The following is a 17,258-nucleotide window of genomic DNA, read 5'->3' as shown; positions in this document are numbered from 1 at the left end:
CTATCTTTTGATTTCATGTTCGGAATAAAAATTTAATTCTCTCCCTATTGGATAGTTTTATTAACCCATTTATTGGGTTATCTGTACCATTTATTGGGTTTTATCTCTCTCATTGTGAGAGTTTGATGTCATGTTTTTAATTTCGCAGGAACAGTTGATTTATTGATGAAAATTTTGTGCGGGGTTACAACTTATGTCATTCTTACGTGTACAATCAATTGAATCGAATTTAATTCAATACCAAACCTACAACAGATCGAAAGACCACCTCGTTGAAGGTTGTATCAAACAACGATGTGAAAGAGGGTATTCATCATTGTCAAATCTCATCTACAACGATCGTGCTTTTGCCGGATTAAAATTTTGTTTGATCCAAATTGTTTTGTATTTGTTAGTTTTGATTTCTATTGTAGATGTCGTATTACTATTTTATCAATGAACTAATTTTTACCTTCAAAAAACAAATTCTCATTGATTTTCCCACCCACATTATTTAATTTATTCACTAACCCCCAATTCATTAACCCACCTTATTTTATGATTATTTTAATAAAATATCTCTCTTTTCTTTCTTTCTTTATTATTTTTCTCTCTTTCATTTATTCCAAAAAGTAGAATATTTTACGTTCAATCATTACTCTTACACTCAATCATACCAAGATTCTATTTTTCTTAATTTCACTCTCCGATTCCAACCGGGAAGAACACTAAGAAACGGAAGGAATACCTGTTAAATTTGTTCAAATAAAATAACAATTATTCATCTATTTCTAGAAAAAAATTATTTCAAACAAAAAATAAACAGTATAATCTTTGTTCACAAAATTATATGGAGTAACGTTCATATAATATCACACATTGTGGGCTTATGACGTGCATAGACACTATTTATTCTAATTAGAGATGAGAAAAAATATCCGAAAAACCAAAACCCAAATTTGGTATCCGATCGAAAAAGTGAATACCCAAACTGATATGGTTATCGGTCGGGTACCTGATCCGAAATTCGGTTATTAGATATGATTACAGATATCGTTTTATAAATAACGGGTACCCGATAACGATCCGATAAACCATTTTTTTAAGCATTTACCGGGTCGGAACCCCGCATGGGTCAACCCGCACGGGTTAGCAGGCTAGACACTTTGAAAGTGGGGGGGAATGGTAATGGGAACTCTCCCTCAAAGTGCCCCTAGTGGGATTGAACCCCCAACCTTTTGGTTGAAAGGTGGAATCCTTTCCACTAGGCCAAAACTTGCTTGGTATTTATACAATAATCTAGTTACAAAGTCTACTCCAATTATCATAATGGGTACCCGGTATTTGATCTAAATATTTGGGTACTCAAAGTACGGATATCCAAACTTTACGTCTCGATTCATGAATATCAATTTTAGCATTATTTAACTGATCCGATAATGATATTGATTCGTGTACCCGACTCATGCTCACACCCGATTCTACTCCGTAATACTTTGTAGTATGTACTCCATACTCCGTATGTATAGGAGGGTTCGTTTATTCGCATATCTGATATGTGTGGAAACACACATGTCAACTAAAAGACAAATAGCTAAAAGACAAAAAAGGAAGTACCATTCATGTAAAAAAGTACCATTCTGTAAAAAAAAGTACCATTCTGTAAAAAAAAAAGTACCATTTGTGTTTAGAAAAGTACCATTTAATTATTATTTTTGCCATTTTTCCTATTTTCTCTTTTGTTCTGATATGTATTTCCCCATACATATCTGATATGTATTTGTACTTCCTCATGTATAGGATGCGATCGAATTCGCGAATGGGGCTAGTATTTTGGCGGATAGGGCTAGTATTTTGGCTCCGGCTGCTGAAATTAAGAAACTAAGAAAGAAAGGAGGTTAACCAACATAAGTTGGTGGAGTTGGTGGGGAACTCACCTTGTGACTTGAAGGTCACAAGTTCGAGCCCATCAACTGCGAAATACTTGGGAGTGGCTCAAGCGATGACCTGCGGAGCTGGGCTGGTTGACCTGTGCTTAGGGATGGAAATATCCAGTGGATGATCCATGAATCCGGTCACCCGCTATAATTAAATGGATGAAAAGCGGGTGATGGATGCGGGTCGGATGCGGGTGATGTTTTTTTACCCATCACCCAATCCATCACCCGTTTACCACCCGATTCGTCACCCGGTTATTTTAAATATATTATTTATATTTATATTTAAACATAAAATGTGTTGATAAATCCATTACTTATTAAAGTTAGTGCTTGTTTTTTTTTTTTAGTTATAAGTTATGCGTAATAAGAAATAATCATATGTTTCGGAGATGAATGTAGGTATATAATTTTTTTTTCTTTTGGTTAATTATTATGCATATTATTAGGTGGTGATTTTTTAATGGTTTACCATTTTCACCCGAATATCACCCGATCCACCCGGTTCACCCGCGGGTGATGGATGGACGGAATGCGGGTGATGAGTAAAGCGGGTGACGGATGGACCGGGTGGAGCGGATGGATGCGGGTGATGCTCCACCCGATCCAAATCCCACCCATTTCCATCCCTACGGCTGTGCTAGGTGCTGGTTCAGTTAGGGTCCATTTTTCTTACCTATTAAAAAAAAAAAAAAAAAAAAAGAGAAAGAAAGGAGGTTGCGAGTTGCGAGTTGGTCGAATATGAGAAAGGAAAAAGGCAATGCAAAAGCGAGGGAAGGTGGACAAACCATTATCCATGTAATTGACAGCACAGGAGAGTGAGGGGAGTGAAATTAGCACGGGGTGAAGATGGGTAATTGCGGGACTAGAGAAGAATCTGGCGTTGTGTCTCATGCTCAAGGTGATTATCTCTCTCTCTCCCTCTCTATAGATGACTAGATCTAAGGCCTTTGTTTCTGGGTTGGGTTGATTTTCTTGTGATTTTCTTTGCAGTTCATCAGCTTCAGATGCTAACCTCATTGCAATTGCAATCAAGTAGCAATAATAGTACTAGTAGAAATGCGAAACAACAGCATAGTAGCAACAGGTCAGTCTCAGATCCGAACGATTCAAATGTTGGACTGTATACAGATGTAATTGCTTTTACACTGTATGAATTGGAGACTATTACCAAGAGCTTCCGTTCAGACTACATCCTTGGAGAAGGCGGCTTTGGTACTGTTTACAAGGGTTACATCGATGAGAATGTCCGTGTTGGCCTTAAGTCTCTTCCTGTTGCTGTCAAAGTTCTCAACAAGGAAGGTCTTCAGGGCCACAGGGAGTGGCTGGTATGTCATTCTTTAGCTTCTGCAACTATATCATTCTAATTCTAATTCTAATTCTAATTCTAATTCTAATTCTAATTCTAATTCTATTTCTATTTCTATTTCTATTTCTAATTAACCCCCTTGTTCTAATGTTCTTACTTTTATATGTCTATATCTTTCTAATTCTAAACAAGGCCCTTGTTCTTGCTTTTCTCTTATGCAACTAACTATATCATTCGAATGACCTTCTTCTTACTTTTCTCTTCTGCAACTATATCATTCTATTTCTAAACACTGCCCTTGTTAGTTGTTCTTGCTTTTCTCTTATGCAACTAACTACTGTATATCATTCTAATGCCCTTCTTACTTTGTTCTTCTTCAACTTACTATATCATTCTAATTGTTCTTTTCTCGGACTCCCAGACGGAGGTCAACTTTCTCGGCCAGCTCAGACATCCTAATCTTGTCAAGTTGATTGGTTATTGCTGTGAGGATGACCATCGCTTACTCGTCTACGAGTTCATGTTTCGAGGAAGCCTTGAGAATCACTTGTTTCGAAGTATGTTATTTCCGACTATTTTTCACTTTCTCGACATTGTTATTTTATATGTCACCTTAAGTTGTTATGGCTTTTTCTGAGGCATACAGAAGCAGTTGTCCCCTTATCGTGGTCCACAAGGTTGATGATTGCCCTTGGAGCAGCTAAAGGACTTGCCTTCCTTCACAACGCTGAAAGGCCTGTTATTTATCGCGATTTCAAGACATCTAATATACTTTTAGACTCTGTATGTTTCCTCTTATTTGTCTGGTTTTAATCTTCTTTTTAATTCATTTTTTGAAAGAGAAGCTTTATTATAGAGGATCAAGTATTTCAGTTCTTCGGGGTATTTTTTTTGGTTGCCAAGCTTTATTGTAGTGTGATGTTGGAGGGAGACAGGGATGAGAAGGGATTATTTTGAGGATCTCTTTTTATTTAACTTTTGGTTTGAATTAACAATTGTCATTATTATCTGATGTCTAGACACTTTTAGGGATGAATTTGATGTGCAAATACCTCTGTCATTTATCTCTTGTCTGTGCTTTCTCCCTCTGTTTAGGATTACACGGCAAAGCTATCTGATTTTGGACTTGCTAAAGCTGGACCACAGGGTGATGAGACCCATGTATCAACTCGCGTTATGGGAACCTATGGATATGCTGCTCCTGAATACGTGATGACGGGTATGTATGACAGTTTACACACAGCTCAAGCAGCCAATTAAATAATAGACTGCAGTCATTTTTATTTATTTTTATCCCCCCTAAGGCTTGTTATGCTAGCATTGTCTCATATGACGGGGAGTAGTCTGGGACAATGCTTCTACATTCTCCTAAATCAAATTATTTTTTCATAAACTAAAAAATATCAGCTTACAAGGTCTGATTGCTTTTTTTCAAAAGGTTATATGATATCAAATTATTTTTTCCATAAACTAAAAAAATACTAGCTTACAAGGTCTCATTGCTTTTTTTTCAAAAGGTTACATGATTATGGTAGTTGAGTTCTTGCATTTTCTTTTAACTGCTCATTTGCTATCACTCAACATTGTAGATGCACATTTCTACCAGAAATGCAAGCGTATAAATGTCAGTTTATACATTCACCAGTTCTTGTCGGTCCAGAAAAGTTTGAGTAAAATTCAATTTATAAACAATACTGCTGTATAACTGCATTTGAGTTTAGTATTGGAGAAAGTTGATGTTTGGGATTTATACAATGATCACTATAAATCATGCTTTATGTTATAGTAATTCATAACAGCAGAGTTGTTTTGCATTAACATTTGCACCTATAGTTTCCTAACCAAGTGTTTTGAAAAAAGTAAGAGGACCATTCATTCAAAACACCTCACCTCTTTGGTTCTAGAAGTGTTTCAATGATGCCCAAACCGTTAACTTTTTATTAATGAATTTCGTCAGAGATGTTTTATGCATTTTAATCCCGTTTTTGGTTTTTAAACTAATTTAATTAGTTCAAACTTCTTGTACTGGGAAGCTATTAATCTCCGTTTCAAAGCCCCAAAAAGGAGTTCAAAACACATAAAGCAGCTCAAAAAAATAATGTATTAGCGAAGAGTTAATGGTCCGGGCATCATTGTAGAGATTGTAGAGATATTGTAGAGATTTTTAATAAAGTGAAGGTACAATGTTTCAACGAACACAAAGATACTGCACAGAAAAGTCCAAACTAGGATCATTATCTGGAAATCACCCATAACTAGATATTTGTATGAAACTGCCTCCATATTCTTCCTTCGGTCTCCAGTTAAACATAATTACTAGACTCTAAAGAAACTTCCAACATTGTGTGTATTATTAGCCTCTAGCTTATTGTAGTAAGAAGAAGCCTCGGGGAAAAAAAGTTACCCGCCTCCGTATCCTAAATTTGACTATATTTTTTTTGCTAAAATATGTAATATAAATGTTATCATGTACAAGGTAATATGTTTTTGGTTTAGTGTCGATGTATATTTTCAAAATATCAACTTCTCATCTTTTCGTTAGCCTTCACATTTGCCTAATCCGCCACCATTATGGCTGGTCTGTAGTTCCAACTCTCTCGTATATAAAATAGAGGACATAGTTACAGATCTCAGAGGCTACTTTAACCAAGAAAATGTTCAAACTATTGTGATCCAGGCGTGTATGGTTAAGTTTCTTATCTTACCTTCTATCTCTCTGTCTCAATTTTTTAGTGTAATCACTGATTTGTTTGAGTGGTTGCAGTTTTTTGAGTTCAGTGGTTGGAGTGTTGGTAGTGGGCATAGGCCTAGGTGAAGGCAAGGATGGGGGGGTTGTGGAGATAGAGGAAAAAAGGGTGGTAGGTTTGGGTGGTGTAGTGAGCAGAAGGATGGTGGCACTGAAGCAGTGGTGGTGGCGATTGATGGTGTCGAGGAGGTTGGGTTGTTAAGGGGCAGTGAGAAGAATTTTGGTCTTTTCTTATTATATCCAAAAGTTTTTACTTAGGAAGAAGGAGATTTCATTGGTAAAGTTAGCAGAGTTGGATGGAGACCATCAACTGGTGCTATTTTTTTTCTTTTCTTTTTATGCTAACTGGTGCTATGTTGTCAATCTATTACATTATACTAAAACAGACACCGGGAGTGGATTCCAATATTCCACACCTCTCTCTTGTTCTCAATTTAACATCTTAACATGTCCCTAGATTTGTTCTCAATATACGGAGAAACATCCTAACATGTCTCTGCATACATAATCTTTATTATTTGGTTGGTAATATTTCTTTTCTTTTTTATCCTTTTGGAAAATGTAAGTGGTGATTCTAACCATAGTCTACGCGAGCAGGTCATCTCACAGCTAGAAGTGACGTTTATAGCTTTGGAGTTGTACTGTTGGAGCTATTGACAGGGAGAAGATCAGTTGACAAGACGAGGCCAAGTAAGGAGCAGAACTTGGTGGATTGGGCCCGACCAAAACTCAATGACAAGAGAAAACTTTTGCAAATAATAGACCCTAGATTGGAGAGTCAGTATTCGATAAGAGCAGCTCAGAAAGCCTGCAGTTTGGCATACTATTGTCTTAGCCAAAACCCTAAGGCAAGACCGTTGATGAGCGACGTGGTTGAGACTTTGGAACCTTTACAAAGTAGCGGTGATGCTGTGGGTGAAATATCATCATCATCTGCATCCTCATCTTCATCTTCATCGTTACCGATTTCAACATTTAGAAGTAAGCGCGGTACAAGGGGAATGCCGGATTACTCAAGATTTCCTGACAATGTTAGTGTTGCTGCTAGCTGTCGCTCCCCAAATCTGAACTGTTCTCCAAGTGGTCCGGCACCTTGCCGAGTGAGATGACTAGTACTTCATATCTTTGTATACTGCTCCTAGTGCCTACATTACATGCAACCTGTTAAATCAAGTTGATCATACGCCGCTTAATGTTATTATGTAAATGGTTTTGTTTTGCTTCCAATCTATTATGCTATGCCCAGTCTTTTTTTTTTTTTTTTTTTTTCTTTTCATCCACGGCCAGTTTATTCTGTTTGTGAATTTTGGTTATTATTATTTCATTGCGTCATTATGTCTCAATTGTTTGTGAATGATGCATTTTCTGTGTCGCTCTTAATCTCTTACTAGCATAGGACCCGTGCCATGCACGGTAATCCAAAATTATTGATGTGGTAATGTTCCACTCTTCAAATATAACTATAGTGAAAGAAAGTATCAATATACTAAATACATCACTAAAAAATAAATAGCGGATATATTATTAGCAAAAGAAGTAGACATAAATTTTTTATGTGATAATTTTGGTAGGTACACCAAATCCCAAAATCCAGCTCATGAGACATTGGATCTTTTACCAAACTAGCTACTTTTAAAATTTTATTTACCAAAATGACTACTAATTAATTCTATTTCCCAAATCAGCTACTCTGTACTATTTATTTACCAAAATGACTATTTTGACTTTTATGCAAAAAATAAACCATTAAACTGGTTTTTTTTCTTTTTTTTAAAAAAATATATATGTATAGCAGTATAGTGAACCGGTTTTTTTAGGGTGATTTTTTTTTAATTTTTATTTTTGACTAAAAAAAATTAACATTAAAACATTTAAACTTAAATACTTCCTCCGTTCCTGAAATATCGCACCATTTGTTTTTTACACTATTCACACTATGACTTTGACCATTTTTGGTAATTCGTACGTAAGGAAATTTTAGTCATGTGGGGTCATGTTAGATTCGTATCGATATATATTTTCTAAATAATTATTTTTTTATAATTTTTACTTGCACACGATTTGAGATATTAAGAGTCAAAGTAATGGTTAGATGAGTAAAAGTCAACCATGGTGCGATACTTCCGGAACGGAGGAAGTATGAAGAATTCCATAACTAACCACTGTCCCTAATATTTGTCCATTACAACATGTATTCCCAGTAGAACTCGATACTCAATAAAAAATAAATGACATAAATAGGGTATTGAACCAAAAAAACATTCAAATATGCTCAAGTAGACAATTTAATTAATCTTCAAGAACTGGAACTTTTATCATACTAGCAATAAGAATATGCAAGTGAATTAATTTTCAGAATTTAAATCACCTCCAACTAGCAAGGAACCCTACAGATAAGAAATTTTAGTAAATTTATAGGGACCCCAACCACGATTATCAATTGCAATTAAAAATAGTTTCGGATTCTTATTAGAATCTAAACCAAAATTTAGAACATTGAATATAATTGAGTCTATTTAAAACCCAAATCAGTTTTTTTTTTTTTTTTTAAAAAAAAAAAATACTAAAACCAATTCGGTTCACTTATTTAAAAAAATCAAACCGGTCCACTATTTAAAAAAAATTATCAAACCGGTTCACTATTAAGAAAAAAAAAACTCAAACTGGTTCACTATTTTAAAAAAGCTCAAACCGGTTCACTATAAAAATGAAAATAAAAACTTAAACCGGTTCATTGGTTTTTACTTTAAAATCAAAATAATAGCTAGTTTGGGAAATAAAATTAAAAGATAGCCATTTTGGTAAATAAAATTGTAAAAGTAGCCACTATGGTAAAAAATCCTGAGACATTAATGTCTAATTTTCTAATATCTGTTAAAAAAATAAAATAAAAGAAAAAGAAATTTTCTAATAGCTGTTAAAAAATAAAAATAAAAATTATAATTTTTGCTAATGTATAATTTAGATATATAAATGATACAAAATATGCGTTGACAAACATGAAAAGTATAAATTGGAACATGATTATAGAACGGAGGTAGTACATTAGTTCTATGGCAGCATACTTTACAAATAGTTTTGAATTATTCAATATCATTAATAAAACTTTAGTAGTAAAAATTAATCTAAAAAATAATGGTTAAATCTACGTATTGTAAGTGGAATAATGAACCCAACTAAAAGTGGATCTATGCAAATTCCCTCAAACATTTGTTTGATATTAACGATTTTTTGTTTTAAACAGAATCTCAAAGTTCTATTAACGACGCACCATCGATCATTCAATACAAAATTGCTTACTACTCATGTTATATCTATTTAAAGATTTTTTTTTTTTTTTTTTTGATGCTGAAGAATTGGATTAAACCAATAAGGAAAGGCAAAAATAACAGAAATAAGAAACTACCAGCTAAAACAAATGAAAGCAACTAAGGAGGAATAAGGCGTGGGAAGGCCACCCCCCTAATATCCTCATCTATAATACGAACTAGTGCTAAAGGAACATCTTCTAGGATCACAGTCCTTAGAGATTGAGCCACCCCATGGTTGGCAAGCCAGTCTGCGGCCCGATTACCCTCTCGATAGATATGGACGATGCGTGTTACCCAATCATCCTTGTTAATAACTCTCTTGCAGTAATTGATTAGGTGTGCACACTCTCCACTTCCTGATTCCTTGCTTGTTAGAGCTTGTACACAAGCCAAATTATCAACTTGTATAACCAAATTGCGTATCTGAAGGTCACGAGCTAGATCAAGCCCACTCACTAGAGCTGTAATCTCTGCTTTGAATGAATTACAATGACCAAAGTAGCCTGCAAATGCTGAAATGAAGGACCCGTGTTGATTGCGGATGATAGCACCTCCACCAGCAGGGCCTAGGCATCCCTTAGCTGCCCCATCTGTGTTCATCGCATACCACCCAAATGGTGGAGCTTGCCACGAAATATACCTCTCAATTCTCCTATGTGGTGCAGTCGAATGACAGTCCTCTAAATTTAAGAGGCTACGTGTTAACCCACATGGTTTTGATGATGACAGGCAAACTTAACTAATAAATGTTTAAGTTTCTATGCTAAGAAAACCAGGAGTTCCAGAGCAGGAACAAGAGAAGGCCAAAGCATGTAGACTTGGACAATCAGAGAAACTGATCAAGCAGGCATAAATAAGTTCCTGATGGGAACATGGTTCGAGAAGTTCCAGAGGTGGAACAACCAACATGCGGAGCAGCATGGAACATGAAGACAGGAAATAAGAGTTTATTTTCTAGGATTCATGTAAGTATGTAGTAGCTTGAAAGATTATGGAACAAGGTACTAAAAGGAACTTTGAATATGATCTTAAAATAGTAAAATAAAGTCTCTCTAATATAAGATTAATATTTTCTAAAGAAAGATTTTAGAAAACAGAATATTTTCTAAAGAAAGATTTTATAAAATATAATATTTTATAAAGAAAGATTTTATAAAATAGAAATAGAATTTTACTGTGAAGAAATAAAATGAAATAGTTATGTTTTGGAAAATACACCTTGGATCCTATTTTACAAAACATTTCTTTTTCCCCAAGGATTTTATTTAATCACGTTTTCCTATTTTCTGTTCTTTCAAAAGGAAATTCTGTTGAGAAAATTCAGGCACTTCCAGCTTTGACTCCCACGTTTTCAGCAACTGAATAGGTCATGGGAACATGCCTAAAATCATGGCAACATGGTCGTCAGTTGAGGAGATTAAGGGGGAAGTGGTTAGGAGTTTCAACACTATAAAAGAAGATCTTAGCATTCATTCCAAACTGTCTGACTCTCACAGTCTTTCCAGTAGGTCTGGTTTAAGAGGAAAAACGTTTTAATAAAAATATGTTTTGGTTTCCACGTTCTTGAGTCAGTCCATTAGTTCCAAGTTCCTCGAAGTTCTAAGTTCCCCATTGTTCTTTCATGTGCTACATACTAGAGGGATACTAATCAATTATCAATCATCAATATTTTGAGAGTTGGTCAAGGGTTGAGCGAACTCTTGTAATGGGAAATTGGTCAAGGGTTTGAGTGAATTCTTGTATCAAGTTTTGGGCTGGAACTTGAGTGAGTTCCTGATGTGTATGGGGCAGGAACGTGAGTGAGTTCCTGATATGTATTTGGGTAGGCTTTGAGTGAAGTCTATGAGAGAGAAGCAGAGAGGCTTTGAGTGAAGTCTAAGAGTCAAGAGAGACTTCTAGGGAAGTCAGTGAGAGCGTAGTTGTTTGAGGGAACAACTATTGGGAACTTGAGTTCGTAGAGGAACTCAAGTAATGGCCAAGTTTCTTATAGGATTGTAACTGAGTTGTTGCCCTATAGTGAAAAGAGTTTGAGTTGAAATCCCTAGTGGGTCGAGGTTTTCTTTCCAGTTGGGCCCTGGAAAGTTTCCTCGTAAAATCTCTCTTACATTGTTTCTCTACTTGCTTATGTTCTTTATAATTCCGCAAAAATTGGCTAGCAAGTTCCATATTACAATTCACCCCCCCTCTTGTAGTGTTCCATCCAAATAACAATTGGTATCAGAGCCGGAACTCGCTGATAAGCAGGAAACCCTGCTGAGTTAAGTTCCTGGAAGGAGGAACAATTACAAGAAACTTGATGAAAGGAACTCGATCCTACCCATTCAAAGGAACAAGGCAGATCTGACTTTTATTGTTGAATAAAAGTCAGTCAAGGTATAACTAGCGATCTTCTAAGGTAAATATCTATTCCTTTAGACCTTCTTTGTGTGCATACATTAATTTATTGCGTGTTCCTTGCATTGTTTCTAATGGAACTTCTGTTTTGTTTTGATTTAAAATTGAATTTGAAAAATCTAAAATCTATATTTAATAAATGATTTTTCAATTTATTTTTTCAAACTTCAGTACATTAAATTTATTTCAAGGAAACGTATTTTGAAAATGCATATCTGTGGAACTCGGAGTTTTTAATTTTTAGGAAACAAAATATCCTACTTATTTTTTCTCTGCCTAAAAACTATTATTTTATATGCTTCATGAATATATTGAATATCATTTATATGAAGGCATATTGTATCTTGGTAGTAGTTGTTGTGTTGATTAATTTCTTAACAGTTACTACTAACAAGAAGGGACCCAAATCTGTTGGGTTCCCTCGACAAAGAAATTGGTACAGGAACAAACAAAGGTGCACATTAATATGTCAGAGTTCCTGTTAATTTAAGTTCTACATTGAGGAACTCGCTGGATCATTGTTGACCCACGAGTTATACTTAGGAACTCACGAAGGTGCGACATTATAAAAATACATTACATCAGCTCCCCACATCCGAACAAGGATCAAAATCCGAAGAGAAACTTTCGAATAAAGGAACTCATTTCAGCACCATTCCAAGGAACAGATAAAGGCTGCAACGAAAAGATCCTTAATGATACAGTTAAGGTAAACATCTAATTTTTGAGATCTTTATATGCATACGCTATTTATTTAAATCAAGTTCCTAACAACGTTTTATGAAAATTGTTCAAATATATTTTAAATTTTGTTTAATCGATTTTGGATTGTCTCAAATATGTTTTTGTGAGACAAATTTCAGATTCTAAAACTAATTTTGCATTCATGCATTATTTGAATGGTTCAAGGAACAAGACAAAGGAACAATGCATATAGCCACTCTTGGAACTTGGTTTCCCTGCAAAGGAAACTTTATTCTTTGGGCTGCATAATTTAATGTTATATCATTTTATTGTCCAAATAACGGATTTTTCATGTATTATGAGTATATTGAATATTTATTATATGTATGCATGTTAAATCTTAGATCTAGCAGTTTAAAATAATCATTTTCTAAGATGCTACTGCTAAAAAGAAAGGAACTGAAATTATGTCAGGTTCCCAAGACCATGAATTGTTTACAGGTCTGTTAGTATACAATTTTTGTATACTTTAATCTTCTAAATTATGCTACTTACATATATTTACTACTAATGCATGATTATGGAACGTAGTAGAAGAGAAATGATTTTTACAGGTTTATAACTCATGATTGAGTGTGTGTATGAAGTAAAGGAACAACATCAGAATTACACCAAGGAAAAATGAGTTGGAAATCCATTAGATTCGTTGGAATAGTGAAGAGGAACTCAGGCTCGGAACTTGGAACTTCAGATGTAAACTAGTTCCAGTTCCACCAGCATGTAAGTTCCTTCCAAATATGATGGGTCATATCAACGAATCAACTCACATGCACTATATAATGGGAAGTCACTTTGAACATCTCAAAGGAACTCAATCATGTGAAATGCTAGTAAGGTTGTTCCCTCATTTTACTTGTGTTAATTAATGTTGAATTTTTTTTATAAACCTGTTTCTCTTAAATTATTGTGCAAACTAACCTTATTTGTGTTATAGGTTTTGTTTTGGAATTTAATATGTATAAAATGCATAATATAAGTTTGATTGATCAAAGGAACTCTTCCTAAGTTCTGGTGAAACAATCAGCGAACTCAAGGTTACAGTAACTTGATAAATTGTGCATAAACTATTTGATAGCAAATTTTTGGTGTCAAAGTTTTTCATGTACAAGTTCTTGGTTCTTGTTAACTTAAGTTCCATGGAACAAAATATATGTTTCATGTTTCTTTCGTGAAGTAACTTTTTCAGGAACATCATATTTTGTTATTATGTTTGAGTATATATATATTTATTTTAGACTAACCTGCTAATCATAACTTTGCACAAAAGTACTACACTTGAGTGTTATTTTTTCCCAGATTACTCATATTAAAATAACTCAAGATGGAGATGAAGGAAATAATGCCCTTGGTCCAAGTATGCATTCTATGTTAAGTCTAATAAATGCGGTTCAGTATTAATTAACAAGTTAATAATTCAGTGAGATCAAGTGAGCTGAATGCCTAGCTAGAGGCCGCTTCAGTTCAAGTGGAATTAATGATATTAATCCACAGCTTACTCTTGACTGAACCCGTAGGGTCACACAAATAGTACGTAAACGGATCAAGTATTTAATGGCATTAAATACTCCATCTATGAATATTCGGAACCGACGGATCTTGGTTTCAGTGGGAGCTAAGATCGTCACAGGCAAGAAATGAATACTCCGGAAACGATGATATTGCCGGAAACGGAAATATGGATCGTATCGGAAATATGAATATTATCCAAGTCGTAGATGTTGCCGGAAACGGAAACATGGTACGTATCGGAAAATATTGTTGGAAATGGAAATATTACCAGAATCGGAAATATTGCCGGAAACGGAAATATTGTCAGAATCAGAAATATTACCGGAATCGGAAAATAATTCCGGAAACGGAAATATTAAATATTTGTTCGAAACGGAAATTAATTCCGGAATCGGAAATATTGAATGTTGTTCGTATCGGAAATAGATTCCGGAAATGGAATTTTAATCGGAAGCGTATCGTACGAATTAGCATCGGACGAGGCCTGCCGGACGAAGGCCCAGCACGAAGCCAGGCCATCGCCCAGCAAGCACGCACGCCACAGCCCAGCGCGCACAAGGCCACGCATGCGTGGGCCGCGCTGCGTGGGCTGCTGCTCGCATGCGCGGGCAGCCCTTGTGGCTGCCGTGTGTGTGTGAGTTTGAGCTCATGCGAGATTCCTGAATCTGCAAGAGTCAGTGTATGATTAAATGTCTATTCCTATTGGATAAATTGATTAAGTAGAATTCATGTAGAATTCTAATTCCAATTAATTCGCATCCTACTAGGATTACGATTCCTTTTCCATAACTCTATAAATAAAGGCCTAGGGGTCATAATTTAAACACAAGTTTCAAAGTATTCAAAAGTGAGTTTTTGAGAGAAAATTCAAACACCCATCTTGCCCCAAAAGTGCCGAATTTTCTGAGTACCTTAAGGGCGATTCTAGTTGGTCAATCTTAAGGCGGATCCGGACGTGCTGTGGACTTTCTACGGAGGGACGACACTTGGAGTCCTAAAAGACTTGTTCTTGTTCGGTTCGGGCGCAGCTAGGGAAGGCACGCAACAAAGAGTATGCATCTAAACTATGCTAAATGATTATGTGTAAATAATATGTTTCCTGGGTTAATGGTTGTTTCCGCATGATCTATGTAATGTCATATGCATCATAACCTAACAGTGGTATCACGAGCCCCTTATTATTTTCATAATCTAAATTGCATGAACATGGTTAAATATTACAAATTTGCAAGAATTAAAAGGGGTGATTAATTTTCGTAATTGTTAATTAGTTGCAAATTGCGTTTATTTAATTATACGTACGCAGTTTTTCGGCAGTTCTTCATTACTCATCCGAATTGAGTGATTTTTGTGTCAATTCCGCATGTAAAAGGCATTCTAAAATTTTGACAAAAAAAAGTATTTTTCTGCCGAACCCAGAATTCTCAAATTCGAAGCCTAACTATGACTTTTCGAAGGTTTTAGTTTTTCGAATGCAAAATTTCGTAAATTTAAGATGTTAAATTAAATATTTGCGATTCTTGTTGATAAATCTTGAATTTTTGATTGACCTATTGCATATGTTTAACAAGTTTGAATGCCTAGTCTTGTTAATTATGCAATCTAATTTGTAATTATGATTAATTTGTTGAAAATTAGAATAATTTAGAATTAATTTGATTTTCATAATTAATTGTAATTTAATTAGAAACCTATGATTAAAAACCACCATAAAAATTGTAAATTTACGATAAATTTTAAATTTTTATGACCTAGACTTGAATCCATATCAATCGGAAATCAATTGGATAATAAATTTTCGATTTTTCGCCCTAAAATTATGAAATTAATATTATTTATTAATTTGTCATTAATTTTAAATATAAATTTTAAATTTTATGCGATTCGTTCAAATAACTTGCACGCACGAAGCAATGGACGCTTCGTGTTACCCTTAAGGGGTGTTGTATAATGCGGGCATGCGACGACGAGCAAGGGAGCTCGACGCCCGTGCGGCACGAATGCAATGAGCAAGGGCGTAGTGCACGAGCACAAGGCAGCAGCCCTGCCTTGTGTCGTGTGCCACGAGCAATGAACGGATGGGCATGGGCGAGGGGCGAGCCAAGGCAGTCGCGTGTGGGCAGCAAGCGAGCTGCGCCACAGCGCGCGCTGCCTCGCACAACAGCGCGCAGCCTCGTGCGCAGCGAGCGCAAGCTCGCGTGCCACGAGCGCTGCGCCCAGCATCACTCGCGCGCACCAGCGAGCGATCTCGCGCGCCAGCGCGCGATCTCGCGCGCCAGCGAGCGATGCAGCGCCCCAGCGAGCGATGGCTCGCGCGCACCAGCGAGCGATCTCGCGCGCCAGCGCGCGATCTCGCGCGCCAGCGAGCAATGTCGCGCGCACCAGCGAGCGATCTCGCGCACCAGCGAGCGCGGTAACGCGCGCGCGCTGCGAGCGATAGCTCGCGTGCGGTGGGCGCTGTGCGGAGGCTTGCGTATGGGACAGCAGCAGCTATGCAACGAGCGCATGGGCTGCGCGCACATGGCCAGCAATGGCTGTGTGCGTACAGCCCATGGGCGTGCAACGCGTAGGGTGTTTGCGTTACGATTAGATCGTTTTGAATGTTTAATTTGAAAATTTCAGTTCACGTAATTTTTAATTGATTTTAAAATTAATAATTTGAATTAATTTCTTGGATTTTAATTTTGAATATTATAATTATAATAAATGGCATTTATTCTAATTATTTTACTAAAATTAAAATCATAAATTAATTTAAATGTGACTGAAATTAAAATTAAATTTTTGGATTCAATTATAAATTTATATGAGCTTTAAATTTTAATTAAATTTGTATGTTTCCGGTTAGACTAGAAATACAATTTTATGTTTAAAATTAGTAAAGCATATGAATTTATTGGTTTGAGTGGGAGTGCTTTTAGTCATAAACTCTTGATTAGGTCTACAAATCCTTAAGGTTAAAACAACTCGATTAGAATTAATAAGGACTGAATAATTGGTAGATTATTGGTGCCCTTGATTAATTGCTGCAAATGTTTACGTGATGCATAATGTGTTTTACTAACCAGCTATGTGGGCCATTCATGATAATGAATGGGTGAATGGTATATATTGTATATGTACTGTTTTGCAGGTTATGAAGTGACTAGTATGGCCCAAATAGGATAGAAAATATGGTCTGCGTACCATTAATTTGAATGTAATTGGTCTAAAGTACCAAAGTTGTTTTTCAATTCAAATATGGTCTGCGTACCATCAAATAGTTGTAATTAGTTATAACTTATCCTATTTGAAGAAAATGGTGCCTCCCACGGAGATTTTCAAGACGG

The 17,258-nt window shown here is 35.8% G+C and overlaps 1 protein-coding gene across 1 annotated transcript; it reads left to right on the top strand.

The window, feature by feature from the left end:
- The first annotated feature begins 2,647 nt into the window (after positions 1-2,647).
- On the top strand, positions 2,648-7,198 carry LOC110778074 (probable serine/threonine-protein kinase PBL8). The gene is made up of 6 exons (XM_021982634.2): positions 2,648-2,817; positions 2,910-3,244; positions 3,647-3,782; positions 3,872-4,008; positions 4,321-4,444; positions 6,569-7,198. The coding sequence occupies exons 1-6, from the start codon at positions 2,766-2,768 to the stop codon at positions 7,078-7,080; spliced, it is 1,296 nt and encodes a 431-aa protein (XP_021838326.1). The 5' UTR covers positions 2,648-2,765; the 3' UTR covers positions 7,081-7,198.
- Positions 7,199-17,258: the final 10,060 nt, after the last annotated feature.

This window comes from Spinacia oleracea, chromosome 1 (genome assembly GCF_020520425.1).
Source record: "Spinacia oleracea cultivar Varoflay chromosome 1, BTI_SOV_V1, whole genome shotgun sequence".
Lineage (NCBI taxonomy): Eukaryota > Viridiplantae > Streptophyta > Magnoliopsida > Caryophyllales > Amaranthaceae > Spinacia > Spinacia oleracea.
The sequence above is the reverse complement of the archived record's forward strand: the minus strand, read 5'-3'. Positions and strand labels throughout refer to the sequence as shown.

Excerpts from the sequence above, each read along its gene's own strand:
- LOC110778074 (XM_021982634.2), top strand. The coding sequence starts at position 2,766 with ATGGGTAATTGCGGGACTAGAGAAGAATCTGGCGTTGTGTCTCATGCT. Across the intron at positions 3,783-3,871 it reads TGAGAATCACTTGTTTCGAA|AAGCAGTTGTCCCCTTATCG; the intron begins GTATGTTATTTC and ends TGAGGCATACAG. Across the intron at positions 4,009-4,320 it reads CTAATATACTTTTAGACTCT|GATTACACGGCAAAGCTATC; the intron begins GTATGTTTCCTC and ends CCCTCTGTTTAG.